At 37.7% G+C, this 18702-nt stretch overlaps 1 protein-coding gene and 1 long non-coding RNA gene across 2 annotated transcripts; one reads left to right on the forward strand and one right to left on the reverse strand.

Annotated features, from left to right (window-relative positions):
- Positions 1-4813: 4813 nt before the first annotated feature.
- LOC134648396 (uncharacterized) lies at positions 4814-5114 on the forward strand. Its single transcript, XR_010096882.1, has 2 exons — positions 4814-4849; positions 5044-5114. It is a non-coding gene; the product is annotated as an uncharacterized LOC134648396 (long non-coding RNA).
- An 834-nt stretch (positions 5115-5948) lies between these two features.
- Positions 5949-9340, reverse strand: LOC134648371 (ras-related protein Rab-5B-like). The gene is made up of 4 exons (XM_063502897.1): positions 9102-9340; positions 7353-7425; positions 6393-6609; positions 5949-6043 (listed from the first exon to the last, which is right to left on the reverse strand). Exons 1-4 carry the CDS (start codon positions 9338-9340, stop codon positions 5949-5951), a joined length of 624 nt encoding a protein of 207 aa, XP_063358967.1.
- Positions 9341-18702: the final 9362 nt, after the last annotated feature.

The raw sequence follows: 18702 nt of genomic DNA on the forward strand, positions 1-18702 counted from the left end.
CCCAGCGGGACAAGGCGGGCGTTGTCACACCTGGTCATATTTGGCATCATCTCCCTCCTGGTGTGACGTTACATATTTGACAGTTTTGTTTTCAAAGAAATCAGCAATTCGAATTAAGTGTTATTACATAAAAAAAAATGTTTTTAATAAAAGCAATATTAGACATTTTATGACAACGAAAACGAATAGAAGTAAAATGTACACGAATATAACGCTTTATCATTGCAAAAACTAGTTATTTAACTGTAGGTACAGCGAATACCCCTTGTCACAACATGTCACAGTTTTATGACCTCTCCCTCCAAACGTGTGATGTAATTAATGGATGACCCCCTTTCCATGAGTTTAACTGTAATAGACTTTATTCTAAACGCCAGAAGGCCTATAATAATGTGACCGTATGGTATAAGAAATAGGAAACAGCCTTTAAAAAGCAATGATACACAATATAAAAATAAATAGTATTTTAACTGCCTGATATTTTTTTCTGAATGATATCAAGTCGGAGGCAGTCATTTTGCCAACCTCACGAAATATAACCTTAAGGCAGCTGGCGATTTCGCCAATTTTTACCCATATTCTTATTTTTATATATTTTGGGGAGTTTCACACGAACATGCAACCCTGTGTCTTGGGCACTGACTGCAATTTCGTCATGAACTTTTCTTCTGTATACGGTACTTTTTCATATGGTTTCGTATATTATACTTATTATGTGAATGAAAGATTCGGAAGCGTTTTTAGCCGATTGCGTGAGTAAAATGAGGCTAATATTAATTATATTAAGTGGTCAAAATTTCGAACTTTACACTCAGTTGGACCCACCAAGTCCTTATTACACTCAGTCTACCAAGTGTTTCAGAAATATTATCGTTTTTTTCTTCATGTAATAAACATATAATATAATGTATGATATGATACATGTTGCTTGTAGATATAGCTATGTGAGATTGTTTACAGTGTTCCAACGTTATATATATGTACGTATTCGATGACTTCAGTAAATAAATAGAATAATTTATAGAATAAATATTTTAGGCTAGTTGCAATTTTATTACAATATTGTTATATTATTAAATATGTTGATAGCGCAGTGAAGGAGAAAAGTATTGTTTTAAACTTACAATATACAAGCGTGCAAGAAGTTTTATCGAAGACTGTTTTTTTTTGTCAAATAAGTACGTATAATTGTTTTTATAATATTGGAAGAAGGTGATATACTTTTCTCTTTTCACTGTGTTTATGTGGTTCATAAAAGTATTAAAAATCGCAATAACTCTAAATGGACCAAACAAAGCCGTTGCGACGTTGCCAACTTATTGTATTGGACGTTTTCTGAACTGTGTATCATTTTGTTAAATTAATCGTGTTTGGTCTAAAAACGGGGTTTGTCTCGAAACCCACGATATATCCCTTAACGTAAGTCAGGGCTGTTGATAGTCTAATGTGTATATCGTATTTAATCCATTCTAGTATAACGAATTCTAGCCTTACTTATTAGTTTGAGTAGTTTGACACTGACATAATTGGCTTGCGTGTGCGTCTCTCTATGAATCTCGCTCGCTACGCTTATACTTGCGAGCGAGATGTATAGAAAGTAAGTTACGCAGACGTTAGCGAATAAGTCAGTGTCAAAGTCTTGGTAAGGCTACAAAACTTAACACGTCACTCCACACTTCACATTAGGTAACGAGTGTATAAACGAGTCAATAAAATTTCTTACTATAGGTAAATATGTTCATTGATTCGTATTTAAATGTCAACGACTTATTAACATTTTTTTATTAGTCCATAATTTACTACGGAATCCTTGTCTTGCTGTATTACGTAGTTAACGTCCCTGGGTACAATAGATAATACATGGGGGTTATGCAGACACATACACACACCTTATAAACACAAAGTCCCCCGCCGCGTCTGATTGTTTGTATGTTCGCGATAAACTCAAAAACTACTGAACGCATTTTCATGCGGTTTTCACCTATCGATAGAGTGATTCTTGAGGAAGGTTTGTGTATAATTTGTTAACCCGTGCGAAGCCGGGGCGGGTCGCTAGTTATATATGATGTAACAACATCAATACTAAGGTATGTTGAATTCAAATTTAATACTGGTACACAAACACACCGAGTCAAAGATTTTACAGTAAGTCTGCAGTCATTTATGGCAGTTATTTAGACATTTTGTACAGTCCAATCCATAAAAATATGTCTGTTTTTTCATAAATATGTACCTTGATCTTGTTACGCCCAAATAAGACGGTTGGTACATGATTCTGTGTAGCTATTCCATTGGCAAACATTATTTGGTACCTCTTAGTTTGTCTGTTTCCATAATTACTTAAAAAGTTAATGACTTCCTTTATATATATACATTCCAATATTAAAGGCTCATTTTTTATATTTTTTATTCCTTCCATTTTTTGAAATTTAATACTTATTTAATTCGGTATAAAGACCCCATTATATTTATATTATAATATTGTTTCTTGCGTTGTAGCATTTGTGGTTTATAGCAATGTCAATTTGTTATCATGTTAGGTGTATACATAAACTGTTTAGACATTAATGAAATCGCACTTGCAAAATGTAGTAGCGTAGGGTTTTTGTTAGATACATACCCAATACATATACTAACCACAAACTGTATAAGCGAAAATGACCTCTGTTACGTCTACAGAAGCTCATTTTTGTTCGTTGAAAGTTTTAGATTAATAATAAGTTGTAACATTGGTGGCCAAAGGGAAAGATGTCAACATAGATTGTTAAAGTCATAATCAACTTTGACTTTCTCGACGATCTCAGAGGGCCTACCGCCAACATCGAAAATCTTTCTGCCTCTCTATCGCTCGAATATGCAAGGGCGAGAGGCAGACAACGATTTTTAATGTTGGTGGTAGGACTCGGAAGTCAAAGTAAAACGGATATTCCCTTCAACGGCAGACCAATCAGTTCGCTTGTTAACGCTCATATCATACAAATAGGTACCGTTATAACCCCTAGATCACTATATCGTAAACGAAATATCACTGTTACTGTCTGCAGATATTTTTGTAATATATTTAGGTAATGGCCGTATTGTTAAGACCCTAGTCTTTAGGTAGAGCGTTTGTTATTTAAAACATTACGAATGGTGTGGAAACAGCCCTTCTGAACAGGACTGTTTTATCCCGTCAAAAATACCACCATACAAAAAGGTGATGCAAAGCAATTTGACCCATATTGCTCTACAGTGACACACGTGTGATACTAAGTCATACGAGCCAAATTGAGTTAGTACCACACGCGTGTTACTAGGTTGCTCGAGGGGCTAAATAACACTATAGTACACTTTATTGGCATGCATGAAGGTTCATTATAAACTGTCACCGTGCGCGTCTGTGGCGTTAGTCATAATTCATTTGGTTCAGAAACGCGTCACTTTTCAGGATTGCCATAAAACAAACCTTAACCTATACATATAGGATAACCTTACGAAAATCCTGAAAAGTTAACGGTTTCAGTTTTATGAGTAACGATAATATGACAAACAATACATTATGACTTGAAACTTTATGGGAAACAAAGGGGCCCTGTTCAAATATGTATCAAGTCAAGACCAGCTATTTTTAGGAGTTCTACTCTAAAGTGTCATTTATAGAACTTGCTAACTATGTAAACAAAAGTTACTAGTAAATTGACATTCAGTGTCAATTTTAGTATGGCGGTTTGTTTACATAGTTAGCAAGTTCTATTGAATGACAGTTTAAAAATCAGTATTACTGATTTGATATCTTATTTAAATAGGTACTTGGTGTATCTGTATGTTATATTCATAGGCACCAAGGGTAAGCTGTATTCTACACCATTCCAATTCTACGTTTATGTTAGATTAAATATTGCTCACACCGCCAATTTTGTGATTGTATTTTTATGCTTGCGGTGTTACCATGCTAAGATTTTTTAACACAATCTTTTTAGCGATGGCAACACCGATCGTATGGCTGATTTTTTTAAGTGCTTCCTTTTTTAAACGATTAATGATGTAAAATTTATTTATTATTATATCATTTATATTATATTTTTTAAGTCATCCAATAATTTCTAATTAAGAACACATGGAAATTATATATGGAATCGATTGTCAGTTATGTTGAGTTATTATTATATACAGGATTTACGATGACTGGCGGAAAAAAAACTAGTTTGTCTCTTGACAGTCTTGACATACTTATACCTATACATTGCCGTATTTTACCTCGCCTTGGTCTGGTAGAAAAACAAAGGAAGTAGGTGGGCGTTTTTTTTTTGTTGTCCCAAACACTTTTTTTTCAAATTTGGATTTTTTTTATGTTATTTCTACTCAGAATCACGAGCTCTTTCTATCCTAATAGGAGAAAAAAAGTGTCCTAAGGTTTTTATTTCCATTCCGTCACCATTTTTCATAGACTTTGTATGGTGGTCGCGTAATGGAAAGATCGAAAAATGTATGGAAATTTTGGGACACTTTTTTTCTCCTATTAGGATAGAAAGAGCTCGTGATTCTGTGTAGAAATAACATAAAAAATCCCAAATTTGAAAAAAAAGTGGGACAACAAAAAAAAACGCCCAGGTACCTATTCTACGCAAATTGTTACATAAACCTACTTATTTATTACTATTATAATCCATCGACAGTAGTGTTTACAATTGTTTTTTTTATAAACCGTAAGACTTTACTGACCATTGGCAGACCTTATATAATTGCAATAAGGTGTACTTAAATAAACCATGAGTGTAACGTCGGCAATGAATAGGGTGACTATAGTCATAGTGGTATGATCAAGTAGGTACTGGCCGCCAGTCAGTCCTGTCTAGGTATGATTACAGATGTGCAAGTTGCGGAAAGTTTCCATAAACTTTCACTAGGAAATATGGGAAATTTAAATTTAAAATTGGAAAGTTTCAATTCTCATACAAAAATGTAAGAAATTTTCCGAATATTTCCTAAGTTAAATTTCCGAAACATTTCGCAATTTTGGAAAGTTTCCTTAGCCACATCAGTAGGTATGATTGTATTGTATAGTTACACCGTTGTTCCGTGTAGCCTCGTTACTGTTAGGACGGCATATCTGTAATAAATGTGTGTATATTCGACGCTTCCTTTCATTTCTCTCTACATTTCATATTTCAACTCTACCCAAGCAGTAAAGATCGGTTTTCCTAGGATAGCGGTGCCGTCATATAGCGGCCGTCTTCATACTAAATAATACGGCTAAATATGGATGTCGTAGTATTTGTATGGAGACGGCCGCTATATGACGGCGCCGCTTTCGGAGGAAACCAAAGCTTAAGGAAACATTGCACCAATGCCACAGAATAAATAATAGTACTAGGTACAGAAGAGTCACTCTCTAACTAAACGCGTCTGTTACGACAGATATGACCGCTAGGTGGCGCACAAGCGCGAGCAGGCGTCCGTTCCGTCAAATCTGGATAGCGTTGAAGTTAAGAAACTTTTTTAGTTTGTGTATGCTCAAATAAAACTAGAGGGTTTACACATCTCTTAAACATACATGTATAATCATATAGAAAATATACGAATACAATTAATATAGAACAAATTTATCCAATGATTATTTTATTAGGTAGGTATACAAAATAGACTTTGGCAAAAATGTCACGTTTATAGCTGACTGTACTTTTCTTTCCACAGGCAACTAATACTCATCGAGACAATTCTTACAAAACAATTAGGTTGCGTTGTTTTATCACAGAGTTCCTATGGCCACCCCGTGTCCATCATCAGAGGGGCTACCGCGAAAACCGAATTTCGCAAATTGTGCGAATCTTTCTCTTTTACTCGATTGAAGGCCTAATTAGAGCGACACAGAAAAATGCCCGCAATTTGCGAAATTCTGTTTTCGCGGTAGCCCCTCAGGTCAGCTCGATGGTACCATACCTAATATTGCCTTGTCACCCGACATCATATCACTTGCAGCATGACCTGCGCGGCCGCTCGCCGTCAGTGAGGCGCCGCGCACCGCGCGCCGCCGCGCCACCTTCGTTAGTTGGTAACCTGATCGCTACAAATACATTTTTATTTTATTATATGATCCTCTCAATTTTAAAAGATTGAATTATATCAAAATACATTCAACTCTGGCCTTACCTAAACTTTATTATATTACGAATCGGCGAACTTCATTGCTGAACGAATCTTGATCAGGCGATCATGACCATGCGCTGAATTTCCTCGACTCTTAAGGGCTGATTTAGACGGCGCTCGAACTCGTATACGATTTTAGTTACATTACGGACCATTGAGGTTACATCTATTCAGCCGAACGATCAAATGACGCAATGTAATGAAACTAGCATGCGAGTTCTCGCACCGTCTAAATGGGGCTCATCGACATGTACAGCTGCACTTACCGATCGCTAAGAATATGTCGTTGACGTTCATGGCGGTCTTGGCGCTGGTCTCCATGAAGAGCAGCCCGTTCTCGTCGGCGTAGGCCTGGACCTCCTCGAACTCGACCATGCGCTTGGCGGCGAGGTCGCTCTTGTTGCCGGCGAGCGCGATCACTATCGACGGCGACGCCTGCCGCTGAAGCTGTTTGACCCAGTTGCGCGCGCGCACGAATGTGTGCTGCAACGAAATGTTAATCAATAAATAGGTAACCTTGATAATTACATTATTCATAGAAAATATATTTATATATAATATACACCTCTATTAAATATTTTAGGCTTCGTCACACAGGCGCGTTTTCCGGGCGGGACGTGAGCGGGGCGCGCCGCTTTTACATACAAAATGCTCACGCCCCGCCCGGAAAACGCGCCTGTGTGCCTTTTGTTTTTAGCAAACACAACTAGAGTTAGACCAGGCAACTCTGCAGCGCAATAATTTGCCAACCACTTACAAAATATGCCTTAGTGGTAAGGCATCCAAAGGCTTGACATGGCTTGATAAGGCGGTTACCGTGTGGTTTTCGTATCTATTCCTTAAAATGGTAGGGTATGATCACAGAGTAAATAACAGTACTACCGTAGGTACAGAAAGGAAACTTCCTAAAAAAACAAAGTTTGACAGCGGTTCAGGGTCGAATCATGCTGTCCCTTTCTAATATATGGCACTATCCCTTTCGGCTAATTAGGGTTGTCAATATTCAAGTAATTATCTTATCTGTGGTTGTGCACGCAAAGGGACGTCAAGTTGTGCCAACCCTAATAATTGCTCGGACCAATGCTGAGCCGAACGGAACCGAGTTTGCCCGAAGCGAGGGGTTTCGCACCCCTGGCGCGTACATCAAGCGCGACTTCAAGTATGGACTCGCGCATGAGAACGCAACTTATGCTAGACCGTCTGGTATTATATACGTACAAACTTACCGGGTTGGTGATGTCGTACACGACGATGGCGGCCTGCGCCCCTCGGTAGTACATGGGTGCTAAGCTGTGGTACCTGTGGACAATACGACTCCATGTTACCTATATCAACTTGGTAGATAGACAGTTAATATCCAGAGAGAAGAAAATGGGGACTACGTTTATGGATAAGCGGTCATTCTCTTTCGTCGAAGTGTTTTTCAAAATTCGTGCCCTAAGGGGTTTAAAGAGGGCTGAAAGTTTGTATCGAGAGCGACGTCTTTGAAGTAAGGAATATGAAACTTCGTTACTAGTAGTTCACCCCGAACTGAAAACTCGCATTCGTCGAAACCTACCGCGCACCCTCAGGGTTTGATTTCCAACTCAACCAGATGGAGTTACCACTCTTTCTTTAAAACAATTATACACTACATTGTACGTCAGATAAGTGATACCTACTAATATATAAAATATATTTTTTCTACTCCAGCACTTAAATGTGTCAATTAAATGACTGACAGTGATATCTAAAGCAATGTCATTTGAATGCTTTGTCTATAGGCTCATAAGATGACTGCTAGCAGTCATCTTATGAGTATAATACAACTGCTTTATTTTTTTTAAAGATACAAGTTCCGATCATCTTGATTGAAAGAGGTATGTTTTCATTTACAATAATAACTCTTTTTTTTTTTTAAATAATAACTCAATTTTTTTTAAATAATAACTCTTTTTTTTTTAATAATAACTCTTTTTTTTTAATAATAACTTTTTTTTTAATAATAACTCTTTTTTTAATAATAACTCTCTCTTTTTTTTTTTTTTTTTTTTTTTTTTTTTTTTTTTTTTTTTTTTTTTTTTTTTTTTTGCTGCAGCTGTCATAGAAAAAGTAATGTATACAACAGCTCATAATTGGTTCTTAAAATTCTCGGGTCTTTTTTTACAAAACTCGACTTTTTTTTTTTTTTCTTTTGCTGCAGCTGTCATAGAAAAAGTAATGTATGCAACAGCTCATAATTGGTTCTTAAAATTCTCGGGTCTTTTTTTACAAAACTCGACTACGTCTCGTTTTGTAACTTCGACCCTTGAATTTTAAGAACCCTTATTATATCACTGTTGCATAAACTACTATTATATGATACACAATTTTTGCAAAAGGATCTATATCTGAATCCCTAAAGTCTTTTCTCCTATTTTTGCATTCCTTAATATTGTTTGTCATAATGATCAGTTGTCCTAACACTAAATACCCTAATTTTGGTTTCCCTAATTATTGATTGCTTATCCTAATGTTATTAAGCATATTTTCTTTTTTGCGAGGGTCGCAGTTCTAACCCTAACCTAACCCACTTTTGTGGCAGCAAGTTCTAAAACCTAACCATTTTTCAGAACCTTACATTATGGAAAATAATCGTTATGACAATTGATCGTTAGGGCATGTGCCCATTAGGACAAACCAGTTAGGGCAAGTGACTTTAGGACAAACGTTGTTAGGGATTCAGAATGACACCCTTTGCAAAACGACGTTTGTAGCATGATAAGGTCTCTTTCTCTCATTTCAGGCTTGGCGCCACTTTGAAAGGCGCTCTCTACCTACCAGTTCAAGGGTGAATAACGTAGCGTCGACTTTTGATACGTACCTAAATTCAATGCAATCGGCCCAATAACTCAAAATTTTGAAAAGGCGTCAACTTTATCAAACAATTTAAACCGAACTGTATATAACTACTTATATACCGCATGTGTTTCTACAAGGGGTGTACATTTACTCACCTCTCCTGTCCCGCAGTGTCCCAAATCTCAAACATGACGGTGGTGTCACCGAGGCTCACAGTCCGAGTGAGGAAGGCGGCGCCGATCGTAGCCGACGCGTTCTCTTGGAAATGGCACTTGATGAAACGCTGCACCAGCGAGGATTTGCCCACGGCGCTCTCGCCGAGCAGCACCACCTTGAACCCTTTGGTCTGCGGCGCGCCGTACGGCCACGCGACACCGCTCCTGTTTGTCGCCATCGCCTGGAAAAGCTTGGGCTGGTGGTGTGGTGTGGTCGTGGTATTAACTTATTAAGTTTACGAGGGTTAGTATGACAATAAAACAAGACAGAATGTGACAACCAGCAATACCCTCAAACTATTGGTCTTATCTGCTTGAAATAAGGCTAAAGAATGGTTGGTTAACAACACTATGAAACCAATATTCTATGAGCTCATTAGAATTAGAATCAATATATTAGTATTATTAGTCTAAAACAATTACATTACTTAATGATAGGATTTATGGAATACCTAATCCATAAATCATATCACCATTAGATTCAGTTGGTACTGTCAACTCATTTTACAAATGTAAGTACCTACATAGGTAATTACTTAATTAGACAGTGTCATAGTGTTGATTTCTTAATAGCCTTTTTTATTTAGTTAATGTTCTTATATCATTGAGACTACATATTTGTTTTTAGGGTTCCGTACCCAAAGGGTAAAAACGAGACCCTATTACTAAGACTCCGCTGTCCGTCCGTCCGTCCGTCCGTCTGTCAACAGGCTGTATCTCACGAACCGTGATAGCTAGACAGTTGAAATTTTCACATGTGGCGAGGCTCCCCGCCACCACCATAACATATGTATCCGTAGTATATAGGTATAGGATAAGTTAGAGCCGACTGCGCTCGGCGCGTAAGATTAGTCTCATAGTAAACACCAACTAATGAACACGCATCTTTTAATTTATTTACCGTACCTTCTGATCCCATAGTAGTACCCAATTACATATACTTACTTACATACGGTAAAGTGGTGACTCCCGACGTGTCTCAAGTGTTCCGCGCGCCAACTTAGAACTTTTGATTAAATCGGCTTCCGTACCTCGCATCACCATGACGGAGGAAGTAACTCAAGACCAGCTGCAGCCCAACCAACAACCTGTCACCCAGCAGTTCCCGCAGCAGCTGACCGCCATCACCCTCTCGTCGCGCATCCCTGAGTTTTGGCGGCAACAGCCAAGGCTCTGGTTCCACCAGTTCGACGCCATAGTGGATCCACAAAAGGCAAGTGACCTTCATAAGAGTCAACTTTTAATTGCTAAGTTGGGGAGGGACGAGTTAAGGGACATTAGTGACATTTTAGAAAATATGCCCGAAACCAATAAGTTCGAAACAATTAAAGCCCGATTAATATCTGTGTATGAAGAGTCAGAGTCGAGGCAGTTAAATCAACTTTTGAACGAAATTGAGTTAGGAGATCAAAAGCCTTCGCAATTACTCAGACGCATGAGAGAATTAGGTAAAACTCGCGTCCAAGACGACACATTAAAATTACTATTTGTCGGTCGTCTCCCTCAGTCAATACGTGCAGTGATAACGGCGTGTGACTCGGGGGAAGTAAAATTAGATACTTTAGCTGCGATGGCAGATAAAATAGTAGAAAGTACCAAACCATCGGAAATGGCCGCTATAGCATCATCTTCCACAACCTCTTTTAAACCCGATAACGACAAATTATTACGGGAAATAGCCAACCTAAAATTAGAAATACAGGCCATTACCAATAAATTAAACACGACAACGACTAGGAAATCGCGAGATCATGTCCGCCGCACGCGTTTTCAAAGAGATCCATCGCGAACACGTTCGAAAAGTAATAGCTCGAATAAAATCGCATTTATGTCCCAAGTAGCAAAACCAGGTGAATCTAATTAGGGTAAAGGCACCAGTAGTCAGCCTTATAACGACTTTTTTAAGTTTGAACGTCCGGCATTTCTACATGATTAGTCGGATAATTAAACAAATGATATGGTTAGATCAATTGTTTATCATAGTTTTAAAACAAACTATTTAAAAAAATAACAATCCTCTTTATAATATCTCTAATTAAGTTTAAACAAAAAGTGGCACTTTTCTCCAGTAGTCAGCCTCCAAAATCCAGTAAGCAGCCTCTGTGTACCCAGTACTCAGCCTATATAAACTATTCATAATAATTAGATCAAAATCACTAATATTTATATCAAAATCAACGATATTATAATATTTATTTTTTCTTTATAATTTTTTTTATCGTTATTGTAGTTAGTTGTAGTTTTTAATTTTAGTTTATAATTTTTTGCATATATCAAAATCAACGATGTTATACAAATATCTATTTTTTATTACTATTTTAGTTATTGTTATTGTAGTTAGTTGTAGTTTTTAATTTTAGTTTATAATTTTTTTGCATATACATATGTATTAATTACCTACTTGTTTACTTATTTAATAAAAAAAAAAGCTTATAGGTACATACAATTCTTAAAACACGAAATTTGTTGGCCATAGGTAGTTAATTAACTAACACTATTCTTGCAAACTAAGAATCGCAATATTTATTTTCTAATAATTAATCCGTCAAAAATTAATGAGGTAAATCAGGTAATATATAATTATGTTCCTAGTAGGTATTCGGTAAAAAATAATTAATGGAGTCTATGCAGATCTAATTATCATTAATAAACAAAGTCATATACCGACCAGGAAAAAGCAAAATGATAGTTATGTATAGTTAACGTCAAAAATATGTATACACTTTTGAACCTTATTTCAATGAGATAGGGTTTAAAAATGTGGACATATTTTTGGCGGCGACGTACCAAGCAAGGTCAATGGCTGAGTACTGGATCCGCGAAACCCAGTGCTCAGCCGCATTAAAACGTTATTTCAAATGCGGCTGACTACTGGGTTTTACTTTAAATTGACTAGGGCATGCCTAACTAAATTTGAAAATGTAAATTTAACGATCCTAACGGTCGCATTGGCTCGAAAATAATAAAATAAACGAATAACCCAAAGGTCAGCCGTGGGGGGCTGGGCACTGGATTCTTTGGAAAAAAGTGTTATCCAGTGGCCAGCCCCCTCAATTTATAAGTGAAATATTAATATTTTCATTCAAATATAATGCAATTTAATAGATAAACTAATAAATAAACCAATCATTAACAAAAACAATAACTTTTAACATTAAAACATAGTTTATCTTGCCTGTTAAGAGAACACCACGTGCAGTAAAAAATATGGCGGACATGACACTATTGCACTCGTCGACAAACAGCACCTGTATGAACGAGTATATCTCTTCCCCCCGTTCCCTCACCGCACCTGTCGTGTGACGTATTAACCAATAAGGAATCAAAGCTCCTATTTGAGTACTCGTGATTTGTTTAAACGAATATACCAGATATTTATGACCAATAAACGACTCAAAAGGCTGACCACTGGTACCTGGCTGGCCACTGGTGCCGTTACCCTATAAATGCTACTACCATTTCACCTACGGACAAGATGCTCGCAAATGCGGTGATCTTACTAATTGTCGTCATACTTCCGGGTCGGAAAACTAACTCCGACACCGGCACGCATATACCAAGTTGTCGGTGTCGAAAATACATACCGTTTATGCGTTACCGACCATAATACAGGCACGCGATTTTTGATAGACACTGGTGCTGATGTGTCTGTTTTAGCCGGAAAAAGGCAAAACACTCAGTCAGACTACACTTTATATGCTGCCAATGGCTCAAAAATTAAGACATACGGCGACAAAACTTTAGCAATTGATCTTGGCCTACGTCGTACATTTATTTGGAAATTTATATTAGCAGACGTCCAAAGATCAATTATAGGTGCCGACTTTCTAGTAGCTAACAAATTATTAGTAGATTTACATGGTAAGAAACTAATAGATAAAATTACTCTACTATCACGAGCTGCTAGTATCTGCAAAGATGTCGAGCCAACAACTATTCGGTCAATTGACGTCAATAATGAGTATCACAAATTATTAGAGAAATTCCCTGACATCACTAAAAAAGAGAATTTCAAATTAAATCCGAAACATGAGGTCCAACATCACATTTATACAACTGGTCCTCCAGTTTACGAAAAAGCACGCCCACTTAATCCAAAAAAATACAAATTAGCCAAAGCCGAATTCGAAAGAATGACGCAATTAGGCATTTGTAGACCATCTAATAGCCCTTGGGCAAATCCACTTGTGTGTGTCGATAAAAAGGACGGAAAGGAAACAAGACCTTGCGGTGATTATCGTAGGTTAAACGCACAAACAATTCCTGACCGTTATCCATTACCAAGACTTTTAGACTTTACATACACACTTAAAGGTAAATCAATATTTTCCAAAATCGATGTGCGCAAAGCCTACCATAATATACCCATGGCACCAGAGGATATTCCAAAAACAGCTGTAATCACGCCTTTTGGATTATTCGAGTATACTAGGATGAATTTTGGCTTACGTAACGCAGCGCAGGATTTCCAGAGGTTAATCAACACTGTACTCAAAAACCTCGATTTTGCATTCGCATACTTAGACGACATAATTATTAGCTCCGAGTCAAAGGAACAACACATTAAACACTTAGAGTTAGTCCTAGAACGACTCAACGACTACGGACTTACCATAAACACAAATAAATGCGAATTTGGGAAATCGGAATTAATTTTTCTCGGCTATCATATTAGTAAGGAAGGTATCAAACCAAGCGAAGAAAAAACGCAACTCATTTCAAACTTTCCGCTACCAAAAACAGTCGAGGAACTCCGGCGATTTCTAGGAATGATGAATTTCTATAGGCAAAGCATTCCAAAAGCCGCTGAAATTCAAGCACCATTAAACGCTTACTTACATAATGCTAGAAAAAACGATAAAACTAAAATTACATGGTCTGAAAGTGCATTAGAAGCGTTCAGCCAATGTAAGAAAAGCATTAATGAAGCTTTAGTTTTGTCACATCCGGAAGTGTCCGCACCCCTAGTTCTAATGACTGATGCTTCCGGAAACTGCGTAGGTGGCGCCTTACATCAACAGATAGGTGATAAATTAGAACCTCTAGCTTTCTTTTCGAAAAAACTTACCGAAACCCAATGTAGGTACAGTACTTTCGACAGAGAGTTATTAGCTATTTACATGGCTATAAGGCATTTTCGTCACATGGTAGAAGGCAAAGAATTAACTGTATTAACAGACCACAAACCATTAACATTCGCACTTACAAAAAAGGTCTCACCTTCAGACTCACCTAGACGCCTCAGACAATTAGACTTTATATCTCAATTTTGTGACAAAATCCAATACATCGAAGGTGATAAAAACACAGTAGCCGACGCCTTATCGAGGATAAATGAAATATCAATACCTAGTTTAATCGATTATAAATCGTTCGCCGAAGCACAAGAAAATGACGCTGAATTACAGAATCTGAAAACTCAAAATAATCTACAATTTAAATTAATCACAATGCCAGAATCCGGGATAAAAATAACTTGCGAAACATCAACTGATAACATCCGACCTTACTTACCATTACGTTTCAGAGAACTTGCGATTAAAACAATTCACAACGTGAGTCACCCCGGCATCTCTGCTACAAGGCATGCAGTTAAAAATAGATATTTCTGGCCGAGCATGAACACAGATATCAAAAATATTGTAAAATGTTGTATTCCGTGTCAGAAGTCAAAAATTCAGAGACATACCATCACACCAATAGGCGAGTTCGACAACGCTTCACGTTTCGAACATGTGCATATTGACATTATATAGTAACGGCACCAGTCATGGGACATTTAAGAGGAAATTTTGAGTATTTGTGATGTTTCCCTGATACATGTAAAAGTTCTACCGCTTAGCTTGTTAAAAGATGAATATCCTATCCTTCTTTCATGTTTCAGGCGTGTTGTATCAAAGATACTGCAGTTAGTTTCCACATAATTAATAAATTAAAAGTATGGTTTTTTTCTCCAGTCATGGACACCAAAGCTCCAGTAATGGAACCCCGGTAATGGACGTGGATCCAGTAATGGGCCCCCTATAATGGGCATACCCTATCAGTATAAGATATTGGAATAGGGAATAAGTTTTTGGCAAAAAACTAGTTATTAGTCATTTTTGTCACCCGATTGCATTGTCATCCGATTTGCATACGTATCCAAAATTTCAACTCAATCGGAAATCCGAAAGTGGCTCAAATGCCATTTCCAAGATTTGAACCACACTAACTAATACAGGATGGATTTTCTTTTTGGGTCAGTGAGGGCAGCTACCAGATCCCGTGCTGCTACGAGAAAACGGTCTTAGAAGACCTTCCCTCGATTTCAAATTAATGAAGATTGGCTTTTACAGATTTTGGAAAAAACATACAGGGTGCGAGGAAAAGGTAATTTTTGACAAACTTTTTTTTTGATGCTAATCGATCCCATTCCTATTGAGGATCAAAAGCTTGTATGGAACAAAAAAAAATTCCGGCTAGAAAAGCCACAAATCGAGGAAAACATTTCCCATACAATTTGTATGAAAATGAAAACTTATATTTTTCACATGCTATTTTTGTATGCCAATCGATTCCATTCCTATCCAGTATCAATAGTTTTTTTGGGGTCAATGGAAAAAGTTTTTATTAATTTGTGGCTTTTTAGTACATTATCGTAAGTTGACCCCAAAGAAACTATTGATACTAGATAAGAATGGAATCAATTGTCATAGAAAAATAGCATGTGAAAAATAAAAGTTTTGATTTTCATACAAAAGTTTTCCTCGATTTGTGGCTTTTCTAGCCGGAATTTTTTTTAGCTCCATACAAGCTTTTGATCCTCAATAGGAATGGGATCGATTGGCATCAAAAAAAAGATTGTCAAAAATTACCTTTTTCTCGCACCCTGTATGTTTTTTCCAAAATCTGTAAAAGCCAATCTTCATTAATTTGAAATCGAGGGAAGGTTTTCTAAGACCGTTTTCTCGTCGCAGCACGGGATCTGGTAGCTACCCTCACTGACCCAAAAAGAAAATCCACCCTGTATACAAACTAACAGGGCAAGTTAAATAAAATTTTGTAAAAACGATATTAATTTATCCGAAGTCCGAGAAGACCTCCTGACATAGTTCGTACGAGTAACTACATTATACTTCTGTATTGTTTAAACATGAAATTACGCCATGGCAAGCATCATTATGTAAATTATCCCATCATAGGAGGTATGCAGTTTTACAGCTCCTATAATGGGATTGGGCAAAATACTACTATTTTTTATACATCTCTAGAGTCACAACATAATGTGTTGTATACCTTATCTCATGGTAAATGCAATTAACAAAACACATTCTAGTTTACACCAAGTAATAATTAATTACAATTTAATATATGAACTCACCTCTCTTAGCGAAGTTGTTAAGAATTCTTACTGGTTATTTTTTCCAGTGACACGACAACTTTTGGGTTGGCGCCAATTTCTTAAAAATTAACCGAAATTAATAAAAAGTCAAACTTAAACAGCTCTATGACTCTTATTTATGGTAAAATATTGCCAGTGTTTATAAACTACTTTTACATACTTATTTTAGAGGATTTGTGGTTTTATGTCCCATTACCGGTTCCACGTCCATTATAGGGTCCATTACGTTAGGTCCGTTGCCGCTATCTAACGATTTCAGATATTGCGTCACAATAATAGATAGGGTAACAAAATGGCCTGAAGTGATCCCTACAAAGGATATAACAGCCGAAACGGTTGCTAAAGTGTTCGTAGAACACTGGATAGCTCGTTTCGGTTGCCCCAAGCGAATCACTTCAGACCAAGGCCGACAATTCGAGTCCGATTTATTTACGCAATTATTAAAAAGACTCGGCATCGAACGTGTTCGTACAACAGCGTACAATCCGAAAGCGAACGGCATGATCGAGAGATTTCATAGGACATTAAAGGCCGCCATTACCGCCAAATGTAAAGATAATACACAATGGTCAGGAACTACCTTTAATCTTACTAGGTTTACGCTCAGCCATAAAGGAAGACCTAGGTTTTAGTCCATCTCAATTCTTATACGGCACAAACCTTAGATTACCAGGAGATTTATTTACCAAACATAATACAAACATAAATACCAACGAATATTTGAATAATCTCGCTCACATCCTCTCATCCGTTCCGAGTATTGCGAACGCTACTGGTTCTCACAACAAAAACAACATCTTCATACACAAGGACTTAAACTCTTGTACACATGTATTCCTGCGTAACGAAGCTCGAAAGTCCTTAGTACCTGCGTACGAAGGTCCATTTCAAGTTTTATCTCGCCATCCAAAGTTCTTTATTATCACAGTCAACAATAAACATGTCACTGTGTCACTTGACCGTCTCAAGCCGGCTTATCTTTTAATGGCCGACGATATGACGGCTACGAGCCCCAGCATTCAACGAAGTGATACAGTAGCCGCATCTCCGGGTGTCATAACATCACCAACACCGACACCGCAGCGGAATGACACTAATGGCACCACTTCAACCGAACCGCTGGTGAGAACAAGATCCGGTCGCACGGTAAAGAAGACCGTGCGATTCAACATTTAGCATTCCATCACTCACAGTCTACATCAGTACATATTCGGACGTCGAGCTATATACATCCACTCTCAACCAAACATGGGAAACCCACCAAGCAAAACAATGATCGTGGCCCAGAATGGTGTCGCGTCGGACACCAAGCTGAGGACATCGGAGAAGGAGGACACATCAGGAGACAACACAAACTTTAAGATGTCTCTCGCAGCCGTGGTGCTGGTCAGCGCCTTAATAACGCTAGCCACCCTATACATTGGCTGGCGTTACTGCAAACAACGCATTAGAGCAACAGTGGACTATCGGATAGAGAAAACCATAAGAAAGAGGACCGCAGCCGCCGTGCAAACCGGCGCTATTGGAGCGCCGCCGCCGAAACAACAAACAATCAACCATGTGATAGTGTAAATAGTGTAAATACTTAGTGCAATCCTAAGATTGAAATAAAAAGTGCGGGCCGGATTTTTAGCAATAGTTTTTTCTAGATTTTTCTAAGGGTGGAGGACTGTGGCGAGGCTCCCCGCCACCACCATAACATATGTATCCGTAGTATATAGGTATAGGATAAGTTAGAGCCGACTGCGCTCGGCGCGTAAGATTAGTCTCATAGTAAACACCAACTAATGAACACGCATCTTTTAATTTATTTACCGTACCTTCTGATCCCATAGTAGTACCCAATTACATATACTTACTTACATACGGTAAACACAGATGATGTATTCCTGTTGCCGCTATAACAACAAATACTAAAAACAGAATAAAATAAAGATTTAAGTGGGGCTCCCATAAAACAAACGTGATTTTTGACCGAAGTTAAGCAACGTCGGGCGGGGTCAGTACTTGGATGGGTGACCGTTTTTTGCTTGTTTTTGCTTTATTTTTTGTTGATGGTGCGGAACCCTCCGTGCGCGAGTCCGACTCGCACTTGGCCGGTTTTTTCTTCTTGTTGTTTATCTAAGTCAACCATTCTCAAAGTGTGTTCCGCGGAACCCT

The sequence above is a fragment of the Cydia amplana genome, chromosome 5 (assembly GCF_948474715.1).
Source record: "Cydia amplana chromosome 5, ilCydAmpl1.1, whole genome shotgun sequence".
Taxonomy (NCBI): Eukaryota; Metazoa; Arthropoda; class Insecta; order Lepidoptera; family Tortricidae; genus Cydia; species Cydia amplana.

Bases quoted from the DNA above. Each gene is read 5' to 3' on its own strand.
- LOC134648371 (XM_063502897.1), bottom strand. From the start codon at position 9,340: ATGGCGACAAACAGGAGCGGTGTCGCGTGGCCGTACGGCGCGCCGCAG. The intron at 6,610-7,352 runs GTAAGTTTGTAC...ATTTCGTTGCAG, and splicing joins TGTACGACATCACCAACCCG to CACACATTCGTGCGCGCGCG. The intron at 6,044-6,392 runs GTAAGTGCAGCT...ATGTATTTGTAG, and splicing joins CGACATATTCTTAGCGATCG to CGATCAGGTTACCAACTAAC.